At 38.8% G+C, this 20,674-nt stretch overlaps 1 protein-coding gene across 1 annotated transcript in view; it reads left to right on the top strand.

The window, feature by feature from the left end:
- Nucleotides 1-20,674, top strand: part of GTF2I (general transcription factor IIi) — a 78,582-nt gene that overhangs the window by 31,123 nt on the left and 26,785 nt on the right. Inside the window, exons 10-13 of the mRNA XM_057410705.1 lie at nt 11,999-12,055; nt 12,814-12,870; nt 15,025-15,087; nt 16,796-16,897. Of these exons, the coding sequence (XP_057266688.1) occupies nt 11,999-12,055; nt 12,814-12,870; nt 15,025-15,087; nt 16,796-16,897 (279 nt within the window). The remainder of the gene's footprint in view (nt 1-11,998; nt 12,056-12,813; nt 12,871-15,024; nt 15,088-16,795; nt 16,898-20,674) is intronic.

Genomic DNA, 20,674 nt, shown 5'->3' with positions numbered 1-20,674 from the left:
TCCATGCTGGCTATCATTTAAGTTATTCTGAAGAATACCAAAAGAGCTGAAGTATAAGAGCATATCCAGATGTGTGTGCTTGCTCTGTAGGAGAAGTTTCAGGAGTCTTTTCAACTGCTTGTGGTTTTTCAGTGACCTCTTTAAATAGGAAATAAACCATAATGACAATGCTGTGCAGAGCACTGATTGAATCTTGTATTTATTTTTAAAGCTTCAGTAGCTTTCATAGTGTATTTATCAGTCTTCTTGAATAGAATGACCAATATGTGTTAAAACTATTGAAAGGTTTATCTGGGCAAAGCATAACAACATTTAATGAGGCTCATGACTGGGGGCTCTGTGTATGCTTTAAGGTGTCTCTTAGTTGCTTTTCTTCATCTCTACATATCCGGTTAATACTGCATGGTAACTTCAAGTAGGAGCGGGAGAAGAAATTGTTATTTCTATAAGTTGACGTTGATGAGCGGATTGACTCCACAACTCATTAAAGTTGTAAAGTAGGTATGCTTTTTATTCAGCACTGAGATGCACGGGGATAATTCCTCAAAGTCATGCGTACCTCAGTGTTGTTTCCCTCTACATTTATTCTCTAAAGTTAGATATATTCATAAGGTTGCACAACACGCCTAGACATATTCATGTCCTATCCCCGCTTCGTATTATGATGAGCCAGAAGGTCCTCTGCACCTGTGCAGTGTCCCCTCTGGTCATGGGCAGGGGTCTCAAGATGAAGTAACTGAGTCTTCCTCCTGTGGGTAGGGGTCTTCAAGATGAAGTAAATGAGTCTTCCTCTTCTTGCACTTTTCACCTTTCAGTCTTCACATATGGCCTTAGGGTTTGGTCGTTATCCCAGCCATAAACCATCTGCTTCTCCCCCTTATCAGTTCCATATCAATAGCTGCTTATCAATAGGATCAAGTGTCTGCATTTCCTTATCAATAGGACCAGGTGCCTTTGTTCTGCTTAGCAGGCATTTACAACAGACAATACTTTTGTTTAAGCAAGCAAATTCCTCTAACCCCCTTGTACAACCCCCCTGTACATTGGTCAACTCTCTGCATCAATCCCCCCTTTTTCTATAAAGTTAGTAATTTCTTTTACTATATTATGCATGACAGAGCTATCCATGTTCCATCGATTTATGAAGTTATTTTGATATACACTGTGTTATACAAGGTACAATCATTAAAATGAGTAGTCCTGTAGCCAAGATTAAAAGGCCTTGTTTCATTATGTCCCTGAACCATCCAGTAACTCCTAGGTTATTTAACCATTCATCCAGTCTGCCTCCAATAATTCTAAGCTCTTGCATATTTTCCTGCAATTTTCACAGTTTAGCATGAATTGATTCAGAATGGTCAGATAAGTTCATGCAGCACATACTTTTGAAAACCCCACGACCATCCTATAACAATCTTTGTTACCTCCCGGGCTTGTGTGCTTCTAGTTGAAAGGCTTCTGGTCAACCTGAAAAGGTGTCTGTTAGTATTCGCAAATGTCTATACCCCTTTTTTCTGTCCTTTTGCAAATTCTTTTGCAACATATTTTCATCTAGAGTCTTTTTGAAATAGTTTCTTGTTTCTATTTGATACTTAAATTTCATTTCTTTTTCAATTTTCATCGTTTATCATAGATCGTTTACAATTCCAGGAAGAAAATTTTGTTATACCACAAGTAATCAGTATTTTACACCTGTGGTATTTAGTCTCCTATTCTGGTTCCTGGTGTAATACATATTTAAATTTCATTTCTTATCTGTTTCAGGAAGGCCCTGATCTTCTTCTGATTCAGGCAACTGTGCACACACCCAACAGTCACTACAATTAACAACTTTAGTAACATTCTGCATTAATTTCAGATATTAGTCCCAAGATGGTATGTCAGTTATCACATAAATCCAAATTATGACTGATATAATTTCATATGCGAGGGTCCTGAAGGTTCAATCCGCCATGTCTTCTCTGGTTCTGGTGCTTTCTTTATTCTTGCAAGCAGGTTGTTCCTTCATCTTCACTGCTGTAAAGGTGGCCAGTATTGTCTGATACAGTCAGCTCCACTTCTCCTGTAGAGGATCGCCTGAAAAATTCTTAACATAAACCCAGTCTCTGGATCTAAAAGGGTGAGTCAGGTAATCCATGCCTCTCACTCTTGTCCTTAGTATTCTCTTATTTCTTCTAATCGTTTTCCCAGATTGACCAGAAATTTTAGGAGACAACCTTCTCCCACTTCCAGAAGACTTTCTCCTTTAAACTGGGACTGATATGGTCTTCCATATAAAATTTTTACATAGGATAGCCTCTTCTTTCGACCGAGGTTTAGTAGTTGCCCTTGTAACTATTTTGCACTAAAGGGCGAGCCTTGGTCGGAAGATAGTGCCTCTGGTACTCCAAAACCTACAAGGGAATGCTTCTGGCCACCCTAAAAAAGTATTTCGTTAACACCAAATATTGGTAAAAATTTATTTGTCTAATTGAACTATGATATATAGATTCCTTCCTTCAATTTGTTCATCTAAGTATTTATACAAAGACTTGCTATCTCAATGAGTTTTATTATGTTCCTCCTGAGCTAGCGTCCAGAGTTGGTTATAGGGGATTATAATTCGCCCATCAGGTATCTGAACCCAATCTTCTTTGTTTTCCTCTCCTCCTCTGAGATCTTCAATACATTTTCTATCCTCCTTTGATTTTCTAGGTTTAGATTTCTCAATTGTTAGTTTGCCGTCAGGGATTAAGGGAATGAGTTTCAGCCAAATTTCACCTTGTTGATATCCTTGACAATACATAATAGCTACTTCCTCAGGTAGCTGAACAGCTTTCAGTAGTCATTTCTCCTGTGTGTTCAAAGGTCCTCGTTCTTTCCAGATGGCACCATGTGCATGGACCACACCAAATGCTTATTTAGAATCAGTCTTTCAAATCTGGTCTAATAGTTGCTGGATTGAACCAGTGGGCTTCTTTCTGTTCCAGGAATGCTGATACAACACAGGACACTAGTACAGTAATTTTTGTCCCAAGGTAAACATGCGGGCCTCTTCAACATTCATGATAACTGCTGCCACAGCTCTTAGGCATCCGGGCCATCCTTTGCTTGCTTCATTCAGCTGTTTTGAAAAATACACCACTGTTCTCTTCCAGGGTCCTAGTTTCTGAGTAAGGACCACCAAAGCTATTCCCTGTTCTTCATAGGAATATAGCCAAAAGGATTTAGTCACATCCAGAAGTCAGAGCTGCAGCTCTCATTAGCTCTGCTTTTAAATTTCTAAAGCCCTCCTCTGCTGAATCAGTCCATTCCAAAGAGAGAGGGGTTTCTTTTAACGTGGAGCTCCTTGATGGTTGACAGTTATGGAGCTTGACAAATGGCTTCTTTTCTAGCAGTTCCAAGTTTTCTCTGTCATCCTAGGTAGGAAACTCGGGTTTGGATTAGTTGGGCCTTTTGTCTGGTTACCCGATAACCATTCAGTCCCAGAAAATTCAATAATCCCACCGTCCACTGGATACATTCTTTCTTTGTTTCAGTAGCAATTAATAAGTCATCCACATATTGTAACAGAGTCCCCGTCTGAGTGGGTGGTTTCCATGACTCTAATTCCCGTGCTAACTGGTTTCCAAAAATTGTTGGACTGTTTTAAACCCTTTAGGTAACACTGTCCAAGTTAATTGGGTTTTCCTTACTGTGTCAGGATGTTCCCATTCAAAAGCAAATAAGTTCTGGTTTTCTTTGGCCAATGGTAAGCAAAAGAAAGAGTACTTTAAATCCAAGACGGCAAATCATTTTTTATTTGATTTAGTCAATACGGATTAGCTATTACTGAATATCCTCTACAAATTTGTTGATTCCTGAGATCTTGAACCAATCTGCAACTTTTCTTTACTGGCAAGATAGGAGTATTATATTCCAATTCACATTCAATTAAGAATTTATATTTTAAAATTTATGAATGGTTTTTTCATTCCCTTTCCTGCAATTTTAGGGGCTATTGTTTTATTCTAATTGGGCAGGCCCCCCTTTTTATTTCTACTTTAACAGGTAAAGCATTTTTCGCTTTACCTGGAACTTCAGATGTCCATATTCCCAGATATACCTGGATTAAGGATTTCTTCTATTTCAGGGAGGTCCTCCTGTTTGCTTTTTCTGTTGAATTAAAGATAAACTCAACTCTTTTAATTCCATTTTGCCTTCTTTAAATGTTGCTTCTTGTCCTAATAAGGATTTCCAAGAATTTAGTATGCATAAAAATTTTGTGCATTCTTATTTGTTTTTCCAATTTGCTTTTTTCCTTTTTTTTGGTTTGTTTTTTTTTTTTGATTTGTTTTGTTTTTTGTTATCCTTGGTGGCCAGTAGCTCCCACATCTGTAACAAATTCTTTTCCTTCTGAATTAACGCCGAATAAGTTGCTCCTGTATCCACTAAAATTCCACTTTATTTCCTCTGGTCTCTAGTTTTAATTTAACCAGTGGATCTACTAGGGTAGATTCCCCAGGTCCCTTGTCAGTCTAGTTTCAGTTCAGCCGCCGGAGTCACTCCGTGGCACTCTCTCCCCAGGGCAGTCTCACTTCCAACGTCCAAAATTCTCCACAGCACACACACACTGATCCGGTCCCATAGGAGAAGAACCCACTTCCCCCACCTTTGTCCGACATTCCTCCTTCACCAGTTTCAAAACATTCCACAACCTCTCAGTCCCGTCTATCAACACGTCTGTTCCCACTTGTTTGCCTGCCCCAGCACCCATCCCGTGCTCAAACACAGGAGCTGCGCGAGCTCCCCTCCTTTCCCAGTTTTCTCTCCTTTTTTTTTCCTTCTCACGGCTGCTCACCCTGCTCTGCAGGGGTTACAGATGCCTGCCTCTGCAACAGCACTTCTGGGTTAATGTGAATGTGCTGCTTGTTGCCAGTGACAGAATCTCCTCCTCCTTATCAATATCTGATAGGACAGATATAGAGGATGCTCCTCTCAGAGGTAACTGTGATATATAATTTTTCCAATATCACAGGCTGAATAACATCTCTCCTGCTTAGCTTTCTGGTTTTCTCTGTCCTTTTTCAAAGCCAAAATTAGGGATCTGGCAGAGCTATATTAATTTCACATTCTGTCTGCCACTCCGGGTGGTTTCTTGAAGTGAAAACCCTATCTGTATATAGTACTTCATCCCATTTTCCTGGCCACCTCAAAATCAACATTAATTTTAACAATGTATTGGTGCACGGATTGACTCCACAACTCGTTCAAGTTGTAAAGTAGGTATGCTTTTTATTCAGCGCCGAGACGCACGGGGATAATTCCTCAAAGTCATGCGTGCCTCAGTGTTGTTTCCCTCTACATTTATTCTCTAAAATTAGATATATTCATAAGGTTGCACAACATGCCTAGACATATTCATGTCCTATCCCCGCTTCGTATTATAATGAGCCAGAAGGTCCTCTGCACCTGTGCAGTGCCCCCTCTGGTCATGGGCAGGGGTCTCAAGATGAAGTAACTGAGTCTTCCTCCTGTGGGTAGGGGTCTTCAAGATGAAGTAAATGAGTCTTCCTCTTCTTGCACTTTTCACCTTTCAGTCTTCACATATGGCCTTAGGGTTTGGTCGTTATCCCAGCCATAAACCATCTGCTTCTCCCCCTTATCAGTTCCATATCAATAGCTGCTTGTCAATAGGATCAGGTGTCTGCATTTCCTTATCAATAGCTGCTTATCAATAGGACCAAGTGTCTGCTTTTCCTTATCAATAGGACCAGGTGCCTTTGTTCTGCTTAGCAGGCATTTACAACAGACAATACTTTTGTTTAAGCAAGCAAATTCCTCTAACCCCCTTGTACAACCCCCCTGTACATTGGTCAACTCTGCATCAACATGAACAATAATTAAGAAGTCATGATTATAAATGGCAATATAAAATAACTAGAGCCCTAAGTTTATTATTTCAGCCTATTTGCAGTTGTCATTAGGTTAATTAAGCAATGCAAAAGAACACGGGCAAGCTGCCATGCACCTCTGAAGAATAGCTGCATTTTCAGCAGTGAAGTGCAAAACTGCACATCCTTTCATTTTGTAATATTCTGTATTATTGAGAAATTTTTTTGCACATGTTTAGGCACAAGAGTCTTGAAAATATTTTCTAATGTGCTTTGATAACTAACTACAGGACTGTAGAATCAGTATTCTTGTACTAGTACATGTCAAGTAGTGTACGAGCACTGTTCAGGGAGATCTTCATGCAGCACAGCAAAATGCCACCACTCAAGTTCAGAAGTTGAATGGCATTAAGATTATCTTTTTCTTCTTTTCGAGGCTCAGAGGATGGGGGTGTTCACAGGCATGATATAAGGTGACAAAAATATATATGTTTGTGGAGACAGCCTAAACATTGTTCCTTCTAAAGCCAGGTATTGTCATCTTTTTGCTTTTCGGCCCCTTGTGGCTTTCCGTGTCATGCATAAAAACAGTGAATTTGGCCAATAGCCCATAGTGTAATCCAATGCTGTTTGAAAAGAGTCTCCCCTGAAATTTGGGGGGGGGGGGGGGGAAGGGCAGATTTTTCTTGGCGTTGCAGAACTCTAAATCTTCTGATTGGTGAAGAGCAGTATGTATATCTTTGAGATAAAATGGTGCTCTCTTAATAACTCCATCTTGTCTCCTCTCAGTGTAGTCCTCCAAACTTGCATTTAAAAATGAGACAAAACTGAGTATGTTGGTAGAAGTGATGGGGTGCTGTGAGCTAAAAAGAGATGTTGTCAAGTCAAGCTACCTTCCCTGGAGTAAAGCAGTTTCCCCTTCATTTCTTCAAGTTGCTACCACTCAGATTCAAGCTAAAGGTTGTACAGCTATAAATTCAAGAGCGTATAGGGGTTTGTGTGTGCACGATGGTGCTGTGCAGAGAAGTGAACCTTAGGAAAGTACAGTTGTCCTTGGGAATGACGCAAGTCTGCCCAAGCATTGCCTTTGTCGAGATGTGCTACAAAATAAAGAAAATGGCTAGGGTCATAGTTCTTACTAAAAATACCCTCCAGCAAAAGCTTATCGATTTATGAGAAGAAACAACTGTTAGAGAGCAGCAATCTGCTTGGGGCTTCCAGGAGAAAATGATCTACTGATGAAATTTTGCAGTTATTGTTCTTTTCTGAGCTTTTGCTTCCTCTCGCAAGTCTGAAATGCTGACCAAAGTACTCTGCCTGGCTGGCACACAGAATTCTTCTGATAATCAAAGGGGGAAAATTATACCTGTAGGTGGGCGTTCTTTTAAGGTCTTATTATCTTGTGGTAAGTTGCACCATTCAGATGTCACCATGAGTTAATACCGAATTACTAAATTTAGAAATGTTTTAGTAGTACACAGTAAGACTGAGAAATAAGGACTTTAGCCATCAAAAACTTCATGTGGGTGTTTTGACAGAGTATTAGGGCAGCTTTCCACTAGTGGCCACTACCACCAGTAGTGGCAGTGGGTGTTTTTTTCCAGTATCCTGGGTAATTGTGAAGGTCACTGCAGTGTTAAATGCTTTTTCTGACACCAAAGACAGCCTGTTCTGGAAGAAAGGCCCAGATTTTGACTGTTAACTACAGGAAAAGGACTGTTGAGGAAAAGGACTGAGCAGAGATCTGCAGGACTAAATAATGCATACTTGAGCATTCCAGCTATCACAGTTAATACTCCTGCGTATACGTTATCTGTAAGTACCACTTACGGCTTTTATGAAAAGAAACATTAGTTAAAATGCTATTTCTTAGATTAGGTTTTGAAATGTGGTTTAGACCTTGAACTGTGGTATGTACTTTTAGATTAAGCATATTACTATGCTGTAGGAATAGACCTGTTGCAGGGGGATAGCATTCATATATTCTGCCAGAGCTCCAGACCAGCTGGGTGTGTGCAAGGCCTGATCCTAAAGCCAGTACAGGGTATGTGTTCTGTACTGGTTAATACAAGTATACGCCTATAAATCCTCCTAGCTTCTCTACCAGCTTCCTTGCAGTCAGGAGGCTGTTCAGCTGATGGATAAATGTATTGTAAAGTTACAGACATGAAATTTGGCTTCTTATTAAAAGGCTGCCCATAAGACCCAGGCTATCCTGAAGAGTTTTAATGGAAAAAAAATGAGGTCAAAATACCAGTGCCAGAATGAGAACAGCTCTGAATCAATTAACAGAATAGAATTAAGAGCTATATTTATTTCTTTCCCCCACCCACTCCCGATTTACAGAGTAGCAGGAATACATTAAGAAAATGTCTTGGGGATATGTGCCACCTTCAGTCCTCTTCATCAGCGCAGAGTAAACGAAGGCTTTTTGGAGACAGACCAAGTAGAATGGAGTAATATGCTGACTAAGGACCAAATATGTCCTGAAAGAGGCATGTTATCCTGTGAGTTTTGTGGATGCAAGTCTTCAGTTACCACTGATGTCTTGAAGTTAAATCCAAGAGAAGAGGCAGTGGAAGGACAAGGCTGGAAGCAGTGTGTCCTGTGAATTGGCTGGTTCAGCTTATAAACCACAGTCTAATCAACTGACTGATTTAGCTTACAAACTTAGAAATGAGTAAAAACTGCCCAACATCTCTTTAAGACACCATGTGGTTGAACAGTGCAATTGGTTTTGGAATTTCTGGAAATGTTAGTGAGGCAGTTAAAATCTAGGACATTCATCCAAAACCAGATGAGATCGAAAATATCTTCTGCTGTGAAAAAAAGCCCAAAATGGGAATGTAAACTGTGTTTTTATTCTCTCTCTGAAACGTTGAAAGTCGTGAATGTCTTTTAGTATGTCTCTTAACAACAAAATACTTCTCCTTTGGAGATCTCTCAGAATATTATAAGTAATATCCATTTTTATGGGTCTAAAACTGTAAAGCTAGCAGTACTCTCATCACCATAGTGTAAAACTCAGCATGTAGATACTATTTTAAACCAAGAAATTCCAGAGAATATATCAAGATGACAAGGAAGCACAATGTTGTGCTTCCTAAAGGTGTTCTGTTATTATTCTGGTAATTACATATTGTTCATAATGTTACCATTTGCGTAGCCGAAAACAAAGACATAAGAAGTGAGCATTGCTAGTCCATGAGATGATAAACCCAGATTCCTTCTGCTGAGTGGCGCAGGTATGACTATGTGGACATAATCCATTAGAAACTGAGGCTGTGAGATTTGAACTCAGTGTAAGTACATGGTTTGTGGTGGGTAAGCAGAAGCAATAGCTGACACTGTCAAGGGACTGGTATCTACTCTTTAAGGGAATTGTTAGAATGTGAAAAGTGACATGTTTGTAACAGGCATTTCAGAAGTTTACAATTTCTGGCAATAACTGTCTTTTACAAAGGTTTCACTGCACTGCAGAATCCCAGCCCAACTGCATGATGTCGGTGCAGTGGTCTGTTAGGTATTTACCCGCTCGTGAATGACCAAGTTTTAGTGTGTTACAGAATATCTCGGTGTCTGTGTTGTGTGGTGAAGTTGTCTGTTAGCAGGAGTGTACTGAGTGCTTTTACTGATACTGCTTAGCTCCGCCTAGGGATCTTAAGTTCAAACTCTTAAGATGTAACCATACTGCAAGATTTTACTTCTAGTGTGTCCTGTTGTTTTAGTAATTAAATCTCCTACCTTTGTGTCCATCTTGCCTATTGCAGTGGAATTAGGTTTTTTCTTAAGTTGTTTTTTTTTTTCTTCTTTTTTTTTGTGACTTCCTCATCCTTTTATTCCTAGCTGGAACTTCTTTGGATCTGGTTACCACTGTAATTGGTTTTTGCTTTTCTTAATTATGTGATGTATGTGTATCTGCCTGTTACGTGCATGAATGCAGTGAAGTGGAAACGTATCTGCTTTTGTCAGTATCTCCCAGTGGTAGGAATATCAGAGTTCTTTTAAATTGAATTTTCTAGTCTTTACTAAATGAAGGTAGCAGAATATATTCATTTACACTATTTAAACAGTTTTTTCATACTGGTTTTTCCTATGTCAAAGCTTTATAACATGAAAAGAAAAAGCTTCAAGTTTCATCAAGTAATTCATGTGGATCACTTTGAAAAAAATTGGATGGATTTACTATATGTACTTTAGTTTTATTGTCATTAAAGCTGAAAGGGTTGAATTCTCCGTGCTTAATCCCGAGTGCTGCAAGCCTAGTAACTTAACTAAAGAAATTACTTAACCTAGTAATCCTTAACTAGAGAAATAAGTTTGAATGTATCAAAGACTTCTATTTTTCCTTTATTTGTGTCACAGCATGTTTGAGGCATGACGATAATGCAGTATAGAGAATACCTCAGAATATGTAGGTAAACCAACCCTGACAGGATTTCTGAATTAAGGAACAAATATAAAAATATGTGCTTATAATTGGATGCATGTTTCTGTGTGTCAGTGTGTTATGAATTATCGTAATTGCATGTTCAGAAGAGTTCCTAGGAAATGACATACCCAGTTGGCTGCATGCATTGAACTTGCTTATTTAAATAAAAGCAAACTGACTCCACAGGGATGTTTTCCAGCGCACACAGGTATGCTCTGTTCTATTCCCACATGCCCATGGCTGTTGCAGGTCACACTATTTGGATAAGAATTTCTTCTCGTGTGGTCTAGAGCAGCACCATTGCCTCTGCCTTCTGACCTGCTCCTTTTCCTCCTCCTGCTTTTCCCTGTCTTTGGACTGTGGTTTGTGCCAGTACCGCTCTTCCTGGAGCAATGTTTTGAACCAAATCAGGGAGCTTCTCTGAATTGAACAGACAGATAGGACAAAAATCCAGGCACCCCCCAGCAAGGAGAAAGGGGCAGAAGCAAATTAAAGCAGCACTTACTGAAAGAAATGAATGGAAAACAAAGATCTTTGTATAGGTTGCTCACTTGAAATCCTGTTAATTCAAAATCCCTTTGAAAATCTGAGTAATCAAATTAGGCAGGACAATCTCAAACCAGTATTTTGTAACCATCTAATAGTCATGATTTTCTTTAATCCCTGAATATTAATTATTCTTGAATAACTTGTAATATTGTATATGTTTTCAGTTGGTTGAAATGCTTATGAAGGCTAATTGTGACAGTATTTTCTTGCTTACTGTGCATATGAAATAGATTTTAAAATATTTCACAATAGCTTTCCTATTGTGAAGCTATTCATGTTCATTGCTGATACACTTGCAAATCTACCTATGAAGAGCTGTAATTTCTGGGGAGCTATGATCTTCTGCAGATTACTTTTGCAAACGAGCACAGAAGTGATTTGATTTACAGCAAACAACTTGTCCAAATCCTTCAGTTCCACCTAGTCGTAACACGACATTCCCGTGTGCCACACACAGGTTAGTTTTATATACCTGTGCTATTTTTGTGCTGTAGAATGATCCCCTGCTCAGTGTGAAGCCATTTGTGCTGTAAGCAATTCACTCTTTCAATGTAACTTCGGGAGCACTGCAGCATTAAGCAGTAGGATTTTAGCGGTGTTAATTTAATCTTTTAAGTGTTGTTTGTGTGCCGCTTTCTGTGACAGCCTCTTTAAAGCAGTTGGTATATATCCTTCAAAAGAGCTGCTGTGATGAAAAGCAAACAACCATGAAGTGTCTGAAATGATTTTAATCTCTCTGAATTTGTCTGTTTAATGTAGGTAGAAATTTTAGAGTCAAAAAGAACTCCCTGGGAGTTCAAATTTTAACAAACAGGATCAAGATTTAGCTGATTAAAAATCATTGGAAAAGGGCGGATCCATCAACATTTCATGTTCTAAATAAGTTTATTAACACCAAAATATTTTAAAACCTGCTGTGCTGCATGAGTCTCTGACTGTTCAGTAGTCAAGCAATGCACACCCCTGCAATTACCTTCTCAAGATGCTTATTTTGTTGAACTGTGTAAGTAAGGATTTATAGACTTCTAATATTTCACAGTCTTTCCAAAGTTTAACATTACAGAAAGTATGAAACAAGTATGTGATATATTCAGTGTTACTTGGCAAATTCCTCTATGGGCTGGAAAAGTGTTTGATGCAAGATGTTCTCTTTGTTCCCAAGCAGGCCCTTCCGAAACATCAGAGGTGGATGAAAAAAATGTTCTTGCAAAAACTTATACAGGTAGATCTTTTAATTGTATTTTTCTCACATCTGTGTTGGAAATGGAATGTGTGAGTTTCACTTTTCAGGGATCTCCTCCCTTTACTTAAAGTAAGAGGGTATTGGAACTTAAACTTCAACAGAAAGGAAAATTACGTTGCCTTAATTTTCAGGTGTCCCAGTAGAGACACATACAGAAAGGGAATCTCATGTCTTTCCTTTTTAAATTGGAAAAGAAACATCAGGTTGATCACTCTAAAATACTAGTAATTTGTGTGGAATATGTTTATCAGGAAATTCAGCCTGTTACGTAATTGATTATAAGGTTTAATAAACCTCTGCTTATGTATTATGACTACAACTTGATCATTCAGCTGTGTGTGAGGTGAACAGGCACATGCAGAAGAAAGTACATGGAAAGTCTGTTTAGGGGAAGGAATTCCTTACTGGACCTGAACAGTAGCTTAAATAAATTTGCCCCCAGACTGTACATTTATTTTAGCTTCTTACAGTTTGCATTAAAAATACCTGTTTGCTCATTTGCAAGCACTAAAAAATACTGATTTGTATTTCAACCCATGAATGTCTTTATGAAGTCAGAGTGCTCCTGCTCTTAAAAAGTGTTAAGATTCAGAAATTGAGCCTTCTGTATTTTATTTATGTGGGCATTATAGTTCTGGATTTTTTGCTTATGTAAATCCTTACTTTCAGTAGTTGATGTTAAAAGTTCCTTTTCTATTTTTATTATGGCATGTTTTGTACTTTGTATTTGTCTAAAGGAAGCCACCAGGGTTCCGATTGCAGAGAAGGAGCAGATGAGGAAATGCCAGTAGAAGGTTAGAGATACAAAATGTTTTTTCATGAGAATAAATTAACATCATTGGATGTTTTTTTACAGAAATGTTTGAAAAGATGGCACCTTAAAGTTGTATATCTCCAAGTGTTCTCTTTCCCCATTTCCACAAGGCTGGCTTTGGTTTTTTTTGGTTTTGTTTTGCTTTTAATCTCCCAAATCATGCCACTGTGCGGCTTATTATAAACAAGTTGTGATGGGATTTCTCATTCTTTTAAATCATAAGTTGTGAGGTGCTTGTCACCCAGCGTTTAGTGTTTTGACGTGACGTTGAAAGGACATCATTCTGCAATTAGTTTCATTCTGAGCACCTGACTTTCAAACCTGAGTCATGAGTATTTAAGGCCAAGTTATGCTAGCAGCAATACTCATTCTTGCAAATCCCATTAGTTTTGCTTTGAAGGTAAATATCACCATAGTTAAAGGGTACCATTACATGAGATTTAAAAGCTTTTCTCTTGATAAAGAAGAATAAAGTTCTTTGCTCTTGCTGAACTCTACTTATTTGAGAAAAAATAAGCTAGATACTTTGTTTTTCTAAGTATAATGCCATGAGCTTTATGCCTGGCTGTGAAGAGAGCCTTAGGAAAGAGAAGTGTCTTACAAAATGACTGAGGCTCTGACTGTGCTTTGATTTTTGACTACATAGAACCTTACAGCTACAGATTGAGTGCCAGAATATAGTTTTGTTACGCACCCCTTTCTCAAATCCTTTTTTCTTTGCAAGTTTCTGTAAGAGATGTGCTGAAAGTTGCACTGTTTTTGCTGAGTAGGATAAACCTGTTGTTCATGAAGGTTGGTATTTATGAAAAAGTTTAAAAACCAAACACTTCACTTTAGTGTTTAAACCAGTTGGGTTAGTATGACTTCAGAAGAACTGTCCCATCTGGGAGCTTTCTTCCAGAACTTCGATGCCATCTGCTTTGATATATTGACACATTCCTCTTAATTATGACTGTTTCTAAGGGATTTGTTACTGGACTAGATGGAAGATTTCATAGAAATGAAATTGTCATTTGCCAGTCCTTGTGGCTGTCCCTGAATTTCCAGAAGTTATATTTCTTCAGGGTTTTTTTTATACTCTTCTGATGCTCTCAAAAATTGTTCCAAGTAATCAGTTGATGTAATAGTCATTTTTATGACCATACTTTCCATTCATATCTACTAAAAGACCGTTGTCTCCTAATTTTTTCCTTTTGTTGTGCTTCTGATTTGCTGGTTATCCACCCTGCACTCACTCGCTGAGTTAGATCAAAACATCATGCTGTGTTTTCCATGGACTAGGTAATATATTAGACATAGTGCAAATATACTCCAGTTAAGGTGTCTCAGTAGATACTGCTGAATCTCTACTATACACAACATCATGTGAAGAGCCTTTGAAACAGAGATTCCTTCAGACTGGCTCCCAAAGTGATACCGTGCTTCCAGCTTACAGAGATATGAAAGAATAAATTCATCAAAATGCACTAGCACAGCATCACTCTACTTTGATAATTTAAACAGATACCTTCATACACTGCTACTTAGTTGTGAAATAGTTTCCAATACAATTAGCTTCATGTTTTCCAAACTTTGCTACTGCTAAGTGCAACTTGCTCTTTCTCCCATAGAGCATTGGTAGGGCTAATCCTTTTTGTGTTAGTGCAGACCGCCCCAATGAACACATTGTGATTATGAATTTCCCTCTCATTTTTCACTGTTGGCCTTGCAGCCTGTTACGGAAATCATTACAGTGCAACAGCTATTCATTAGTATAAATGGTAAAGAAATATATCATCTGTAAGGGCATGCAGCCTTTGTTTATATTTTCAGTAATCCTTGATAACAAAGAGAAAAATATCTCTAATTGTATTAATCGTATTAAGCCGAGAATAAGGAATTTCCTACTGCCATTAACACCAACTCTGCAGTGCTGCACATGCAGTTTAGCAAGTATAATCTCCACATCCTTACCCTTGTCTAGAGTTGCTTAAAAGCTTGTGGTAGAATATCTTTGCTCCTGTTTTTTGTTGCGCATTGTGAATGCCAGGGGCTTCTTTGACAAGTGCTACTTTAAATACATAATCATGGAGGGTTTGGTTAAAAATCTTTTCTGTGTCCATCACTCAGTGGTCCTGTTTTTTCCACCCTTTAGATTCCTCCCAGCAAACCCCTTCAGAAACGAGTGAGAATCCTGAGGTCGAGGTCACCATTGAAGGTTAGTTCTCCAGTTCATTGATTTCAGTCCATTGAGCATTTTTATGTCCAAAAAATGTTCTAAAATGCCTGCATTACTTGGCACATATAAACAGGATTATGTGCCAGTGTTGACTGCAGTTTGGATTGTGCAATGCTTGGTAAACTTATCCAGTCCAGAAGTTTTATAAAACCACAATATACTGAAGCATACTGGATTTATTGGGCTGGTTTTGAAATGCATGAGAGATTTGCATCTTGCATGTACATTTCAAGCACTGGTAGTGAAGAATACTCATTATTTAACATCCATTAATTTAGATTTTAAAAAGATGTTACAACATCCATTCTGAAGAACCTGTTGCTTTTATAAACACACTGTAGTTAGGCAAAATTTCTAGTTAACACTAGCTTCTGGGAAGAACTATACCAAACTAGAAATGGTGTTACAAGTTGTGTAAGTGATGCTTCAATTTGTCTAATATCGATAAATATAAGATAAAAACCTTTCTCCTTACTACCTCATCCTTACATTCTCATCTAAATGGCACTAAAGCCACTAACCAGCATCCATGTTGTTTTCATGCTAGGATGTTGGTTAAAAGTCAGCAGTATTTCTTGTGCTTGTGAATTACATGTCCTCTAACTGCTTTAAAACACTTCTGAGACTGGCTTTTGCAATGCTTGCTTCTGGACTGGGTAAGATTAAGACCAGCAAATTAGCAATTTAGAAATTAGGCAATGCATTCAAGGACAAAGTTGACACTTTGGCATTCATTTCACCCTTTTATAATCCAGCAGTAAAATAATTCTTTAATTATTTTACTCTCCATAGAAAAGGTGATAAGAGAACAGTCATTAACTGCTGTGTGTATGTAAAGGCTTTTACCACAAAAGTAAAAATGCTCTGAGAAGAATATGATATAATAATAACAGAATATGGTACAACCGCATAGGTGTGAGAGATGTCAATATGTAATATTACTTGTTCTAAGCAAACTATACCTTATGACCTGGACAGATGTTATTCTGTATGTGAAATTAATTTATCTGCTTTAACCATTTCCTTTCTCTAAGGTTGCAGGTATAGGTAATTGGACAGCCTTAAAAACTCATTAACTGGTAGGGAAGATCGTGTTTTGGATTGGGAAGTGACTGGCTAAGTAGCAGCTCACTGAAAAATACCTGGGGTTTGCAGTTCCCCCCCTCTGTCTGTATGTGATTGAGGTAGGGCTGATGCATTAAATAAATTTCAATTATCTCAGTCAGTTTTTTACATTGGATTGAAACATTTTAACGTATTTGAGCTCTTCAAGATAAAACTTGGCTACTGTCAGGACCTGTTAATGGAAGGATACTTCCAACTAGGTAAAAAAATGTAGTCGGTGTCTACATACTTTATTTTCTAATGTCTTTTGCTGTTGTGTAGTCATTTTATGATCATGAGATGTCCAGTGGTGTTTCAGAACACCATATTGTCTTCCCTGGGATGTACAGAAGCAGCTTTCCTTTTTGCTATTCCATGCTTTGTGCTGGCTCTCTTAATCAAGTTGTTCCTACTAGGCCAATAGCTTTCTGAAATTATTAAGATGAGTAATTCATTGCAAAGTTGATGCCCTGATAAAGTACAGTTCAATGCTTGCATTAGAACTCCGAAATTCAAAGCAGTTCCAACCTTGCATGTGACTTCTCTGAACATTAAAGCAAAGATATTTTTATGTTTCTTTAAGATGATGATGACTACTTGCCCCCTAACAAGAGACCAAAGAACACTGAGTCACCTAATGAAGCTGCCAGTACTGGGAGAAGAAAAGTGAAAGAGTTCAATTTTGGTAAGATAAGAATTAAAGATTATTTTGTCCCTTTTATTTTATAAGAAGTTATTAAGTAATTTCATACTGCAGAAGTGTGACACATCAGTGCCAATACTCATTGAAGACCCCAAGGCTCTTCTCGGATGTATTGCAGCAGTATCATCATCATCCTAGGCTATCTCTGTTGTTTCTCATGATTCAAAGTAACCATCTAAATAGGCACTGCAAGTATTTTAATAAAATAAAAATAAGTAATTTTGTTTGCTGATTTTTTGAACAAAAAGATAAGACTGAATTCACTAGTGCACTGAATCAAGACACACCAGAGGTCAGGAACCTGTCTAGCTGCTCTTTAATACATGCTGTGAACAAGATGTGCTGAGGGAGCCAGATTTGGGAAGGTAACCAAATGACTGGTATAGTGAGTAGCCTGCCTTGATGCCTGTGGACACACAAAGTTGGAGTCTTTCTGGTAATGTTCTTTCATGTTAGCTTTTGTAAAGTTCTCACTGCAGAAATGCATCCACATGCTGTAGTTATTCTGGTTAAAGACAATTCCCATGGGATTTGTTGCACTGTATACCTCTCCTTTGTTTCATGGTTTGGTTTCTGGGCAGATAGCCCATGAATCTATGTACTTCCTCAAGGTTCTGCGCAATCAAGGATATGTCCTTTGGCACAGTGTTTGAGATGTTTATTAGGAATGCTGGGATTTGACTTCAATTGGAAAAGTCCCCATGGAACCTTTTCTGACATCTGTTTTGTGTGAAACATGTTATTTCACACTAATTCCACTGAAAATGAATAAAACATTGTTCAGAGCTCTATTATCTAAAGATCATTACTTGTAATAGGCAATTCCACATGTAGCATTAGCCAGTTTTGGTTGGGTCAGGGAAACATAATGGCAACATTAGTAGAGAAGATCGAGCAGTTAATACTGCAGAAGCTTTTGCAAGACCAGTTTTGGTTGGGTCAGGGAAACATAATGGCAACATTAGTAGAGAAGATCGAGCAGTCAATACTGCAGAAGCTTTTGCAAGACTCTTTTCCCTTAGTAGAAAACAGCATCTAAGCTTGGCAAGCCAGCTTGAAGGAATAAACAGTGGAGAGCAAAGAGATATGGAGAGCAAAGATAATTATTAAGATGATAAAAATTTGAGTTGAGCTTGCAGTGTTAAGGCTGCAGTTAAAGAACATCTCTCAATTTACCTACTCCCTGTTCCTTCTGAATTCATGTGGTAGATAATCTCTCTGGGCTTTTTTCCAGGAAAACTTTGCTCTTAGCCACCTGCTGTGCTGTCAGATCACAGTTGTTTGTAGCTCCCAGGATTTTCAGACATCCTGGGCTTCCTAAATTGTATTGAGGTTATTGCCCTTCATCACTCTTGGAGTTCACCTGCAGAAAGTGGTATTTCATAGTGGTGTTGCAAGTTCTGGGTAAAACAAAATGAATTTGAGAAGCTGTGGAGTAGCAAACTTCATTTACTGTAAAGTAAAAAAAGAGCATCTGTTGGTAGTTGCAGTGTTGCTGTTTGGACATTTTGTAAGACCCCACACCTTTGTCTAATAAAGTCTAGTGTTGGATAATTGGACAGGAGAAAGAAGGTGTATAATTCTATCATGAATAGCTGTAAAATGACAAAGGCAAATGCACCCAGAGGACTAAAAAGGAAGGTAAAGATGCTTGAGATACAAAGCTATCTCATCTGATAAGGACTTGTGGTATTTACATAACATTGATGAGATCCAGATGTTCACTAGCTTTGGGTTGGAGACACTTCCTGTATGTCTTGATTGAGTCAGAGATCAGGTACCCCATGTGGCCCGAGAAACTGAAAAATGTGCAGTGCTCTTTGTTTTGTGGAAACAGGAGAACAAAGTGGAAAACTAAATTATTGTAACCCAGGGGAAGAATGAAAAGTGTCTGGTGAGATACTTGATAGAAATTCATCATCTTTGGAAAGAATTTCCAAAATATTTCTGACCCAACTATTTAAGGTTAAAAATATCTTTGCTGGAAGGAACTGACTTTGTCAGTAAAAATCTCTTCTGGCGATGGTTTTTGCTTTCTTAGACATGCTATTGAAAGCTCAGACACTTTGTTGTGTCTTGCAGTTGTAGAATCTTAGAATCATAGAATGTTTTGGGTTGGAAAGGGCCTTAAGATTATCTAGTTCCAACCCCCCTGCCATGGGCAGGACACATCACCCTAGACCATGTTGTCCAAAGGTCTGTCCAACCTGGCCTTGAACACTGCCAGGGATGGAGCATTCACCACTTCTTAGGGCAACGTGTGCCAGTGCCTCACCACCCCCACAGTAAAGAACTTCTTCCTTGTGTCTAACCTGACCTTCCCCTGTTTAAGTTTGAACCTGTTACCCTTACACCCCTATCACTCCAGTCCGTGATGAAGAGTTCCCCTCCAGCATCCTTAGCCCCCTTCAGATACCTGGAGCTGCTCGGAAGTCTCCACGCAGCCTTCTTTTCTCCAGGCTGAACAGCCCTGACTTTCTCAGCCTGTCTTTGTACAGGAAGTGCTCCAGCTCTCGATCATCCTCATGGCTTCCTCTGGACTTGCTCGAGCAGCTCCATGTTCTTCTTACATTGAAAACACCAGAACTGCACACAGTACTCCAGGTGGGGTCTCATGAGAGCAAAATGGAAGGGCAGGATCGCTTCATTTGACCTGCTGGTCACTCTGCTTTTGATGCAGCCCAGCACACGGGTGGTTTCTGGGCTGTGAGCACACACTGAAGTCGTGTTCAGTTTCTCATTGACCGACACACCCAAGTCCTTTTCCATAGGGCTGCTCTGAATCACTTCTCCACCCAACCTGTTGTGTGATACCATTTTAGTGGGAAAAAAAGTCCCCTTAGCTGCTGTCTCACTGTGACAGTGATGGAAAGCGTGCATAGTTTTTCCCTATTTTGACACACCATTGAACACAGGTTTTGCCAGCTGCACCATGCTTAGAATTGCCGTATGTTTTCCATTTTATTTCCCCACAGTACTGTGGGGTATATCGATGGTAATAGGAATGTGCATAGTACCTGAGCATCTTTTCATGTGTGCTGTACAAGTTGTCCCTACTGCAGTGAATGTTACCGGAGCATGTCCCCAGGGAATACAGAACGGGGTAAATTGAAGAGACTGTGGACAGCCTGGGGAAGTTTTCAGGATTGTTATTTAATTGGGATGGTGTTCCCATGTATGAGAAGGTGTGTATATATAGGAATTGAAGGAAGCCACCAGTTATCTTGGTGCTTGTGGGAAAACTGAACTGCTTTGCAGAGAGTGATTACCAAACCAGAGTATCAGCTTAGTTTTGGGTAGGTCTTCAACTTTCCTATGTGAACACAAAGTGTGTCACAAAAGAATGTCTTTACAGTAATTGGTCTGAATCCAAGGAGTTAATAATGCTGACAATTTGATCAAAATTATGCCAGTTACCTGATAACCCCTCTGAATATTGAAATATCTCTGTAGTCTACCTTGACAATTTACTCATGAAATACAAAAGTAGCTAAAAAAAAACCCAAACTAGTGCGCTAATCAAAATGTGATTCAGTTTATGTTTTTTTTAATAACATTTTTCTGTGTATTCACCATTCCAAATAAACGTGCCTGTGTTGTGATGTATTTGATTTTTAATCCCTGTAGTGTTGCCATTAGAGGGAGAGCAGCATGGAAGTAGTAGCTTGAAAAGAGCCACATGGAATATTTGGCCAGTGATTGTGGGGTTTGGTAATTGAGAAAAATGAAGCCTTGACAACTTAATGGCTCATGTAGGAA

Source organism: Pezoporus wallicus, unplaced genomic scaffold, assembly GCF_028554395.1.
Source record: "Pezoporus wallicus isolate ANWC-B61680 ecotype Strahan unplaced genomic scaffold, APGP_CSIRO_Pwel_v1 contig_8705, whole genome shotgun sequence".
NCBI lineage: Eukaryota > Metazoa > Chordata > Aves > Psittaciformes > Psittacidae > Pezoporus > Pezoporus wallicus.
Note: the sequence above shows the minus strand (reverse complement) of the source record. Positions and strands in the feature narration are given on the sequence as shown.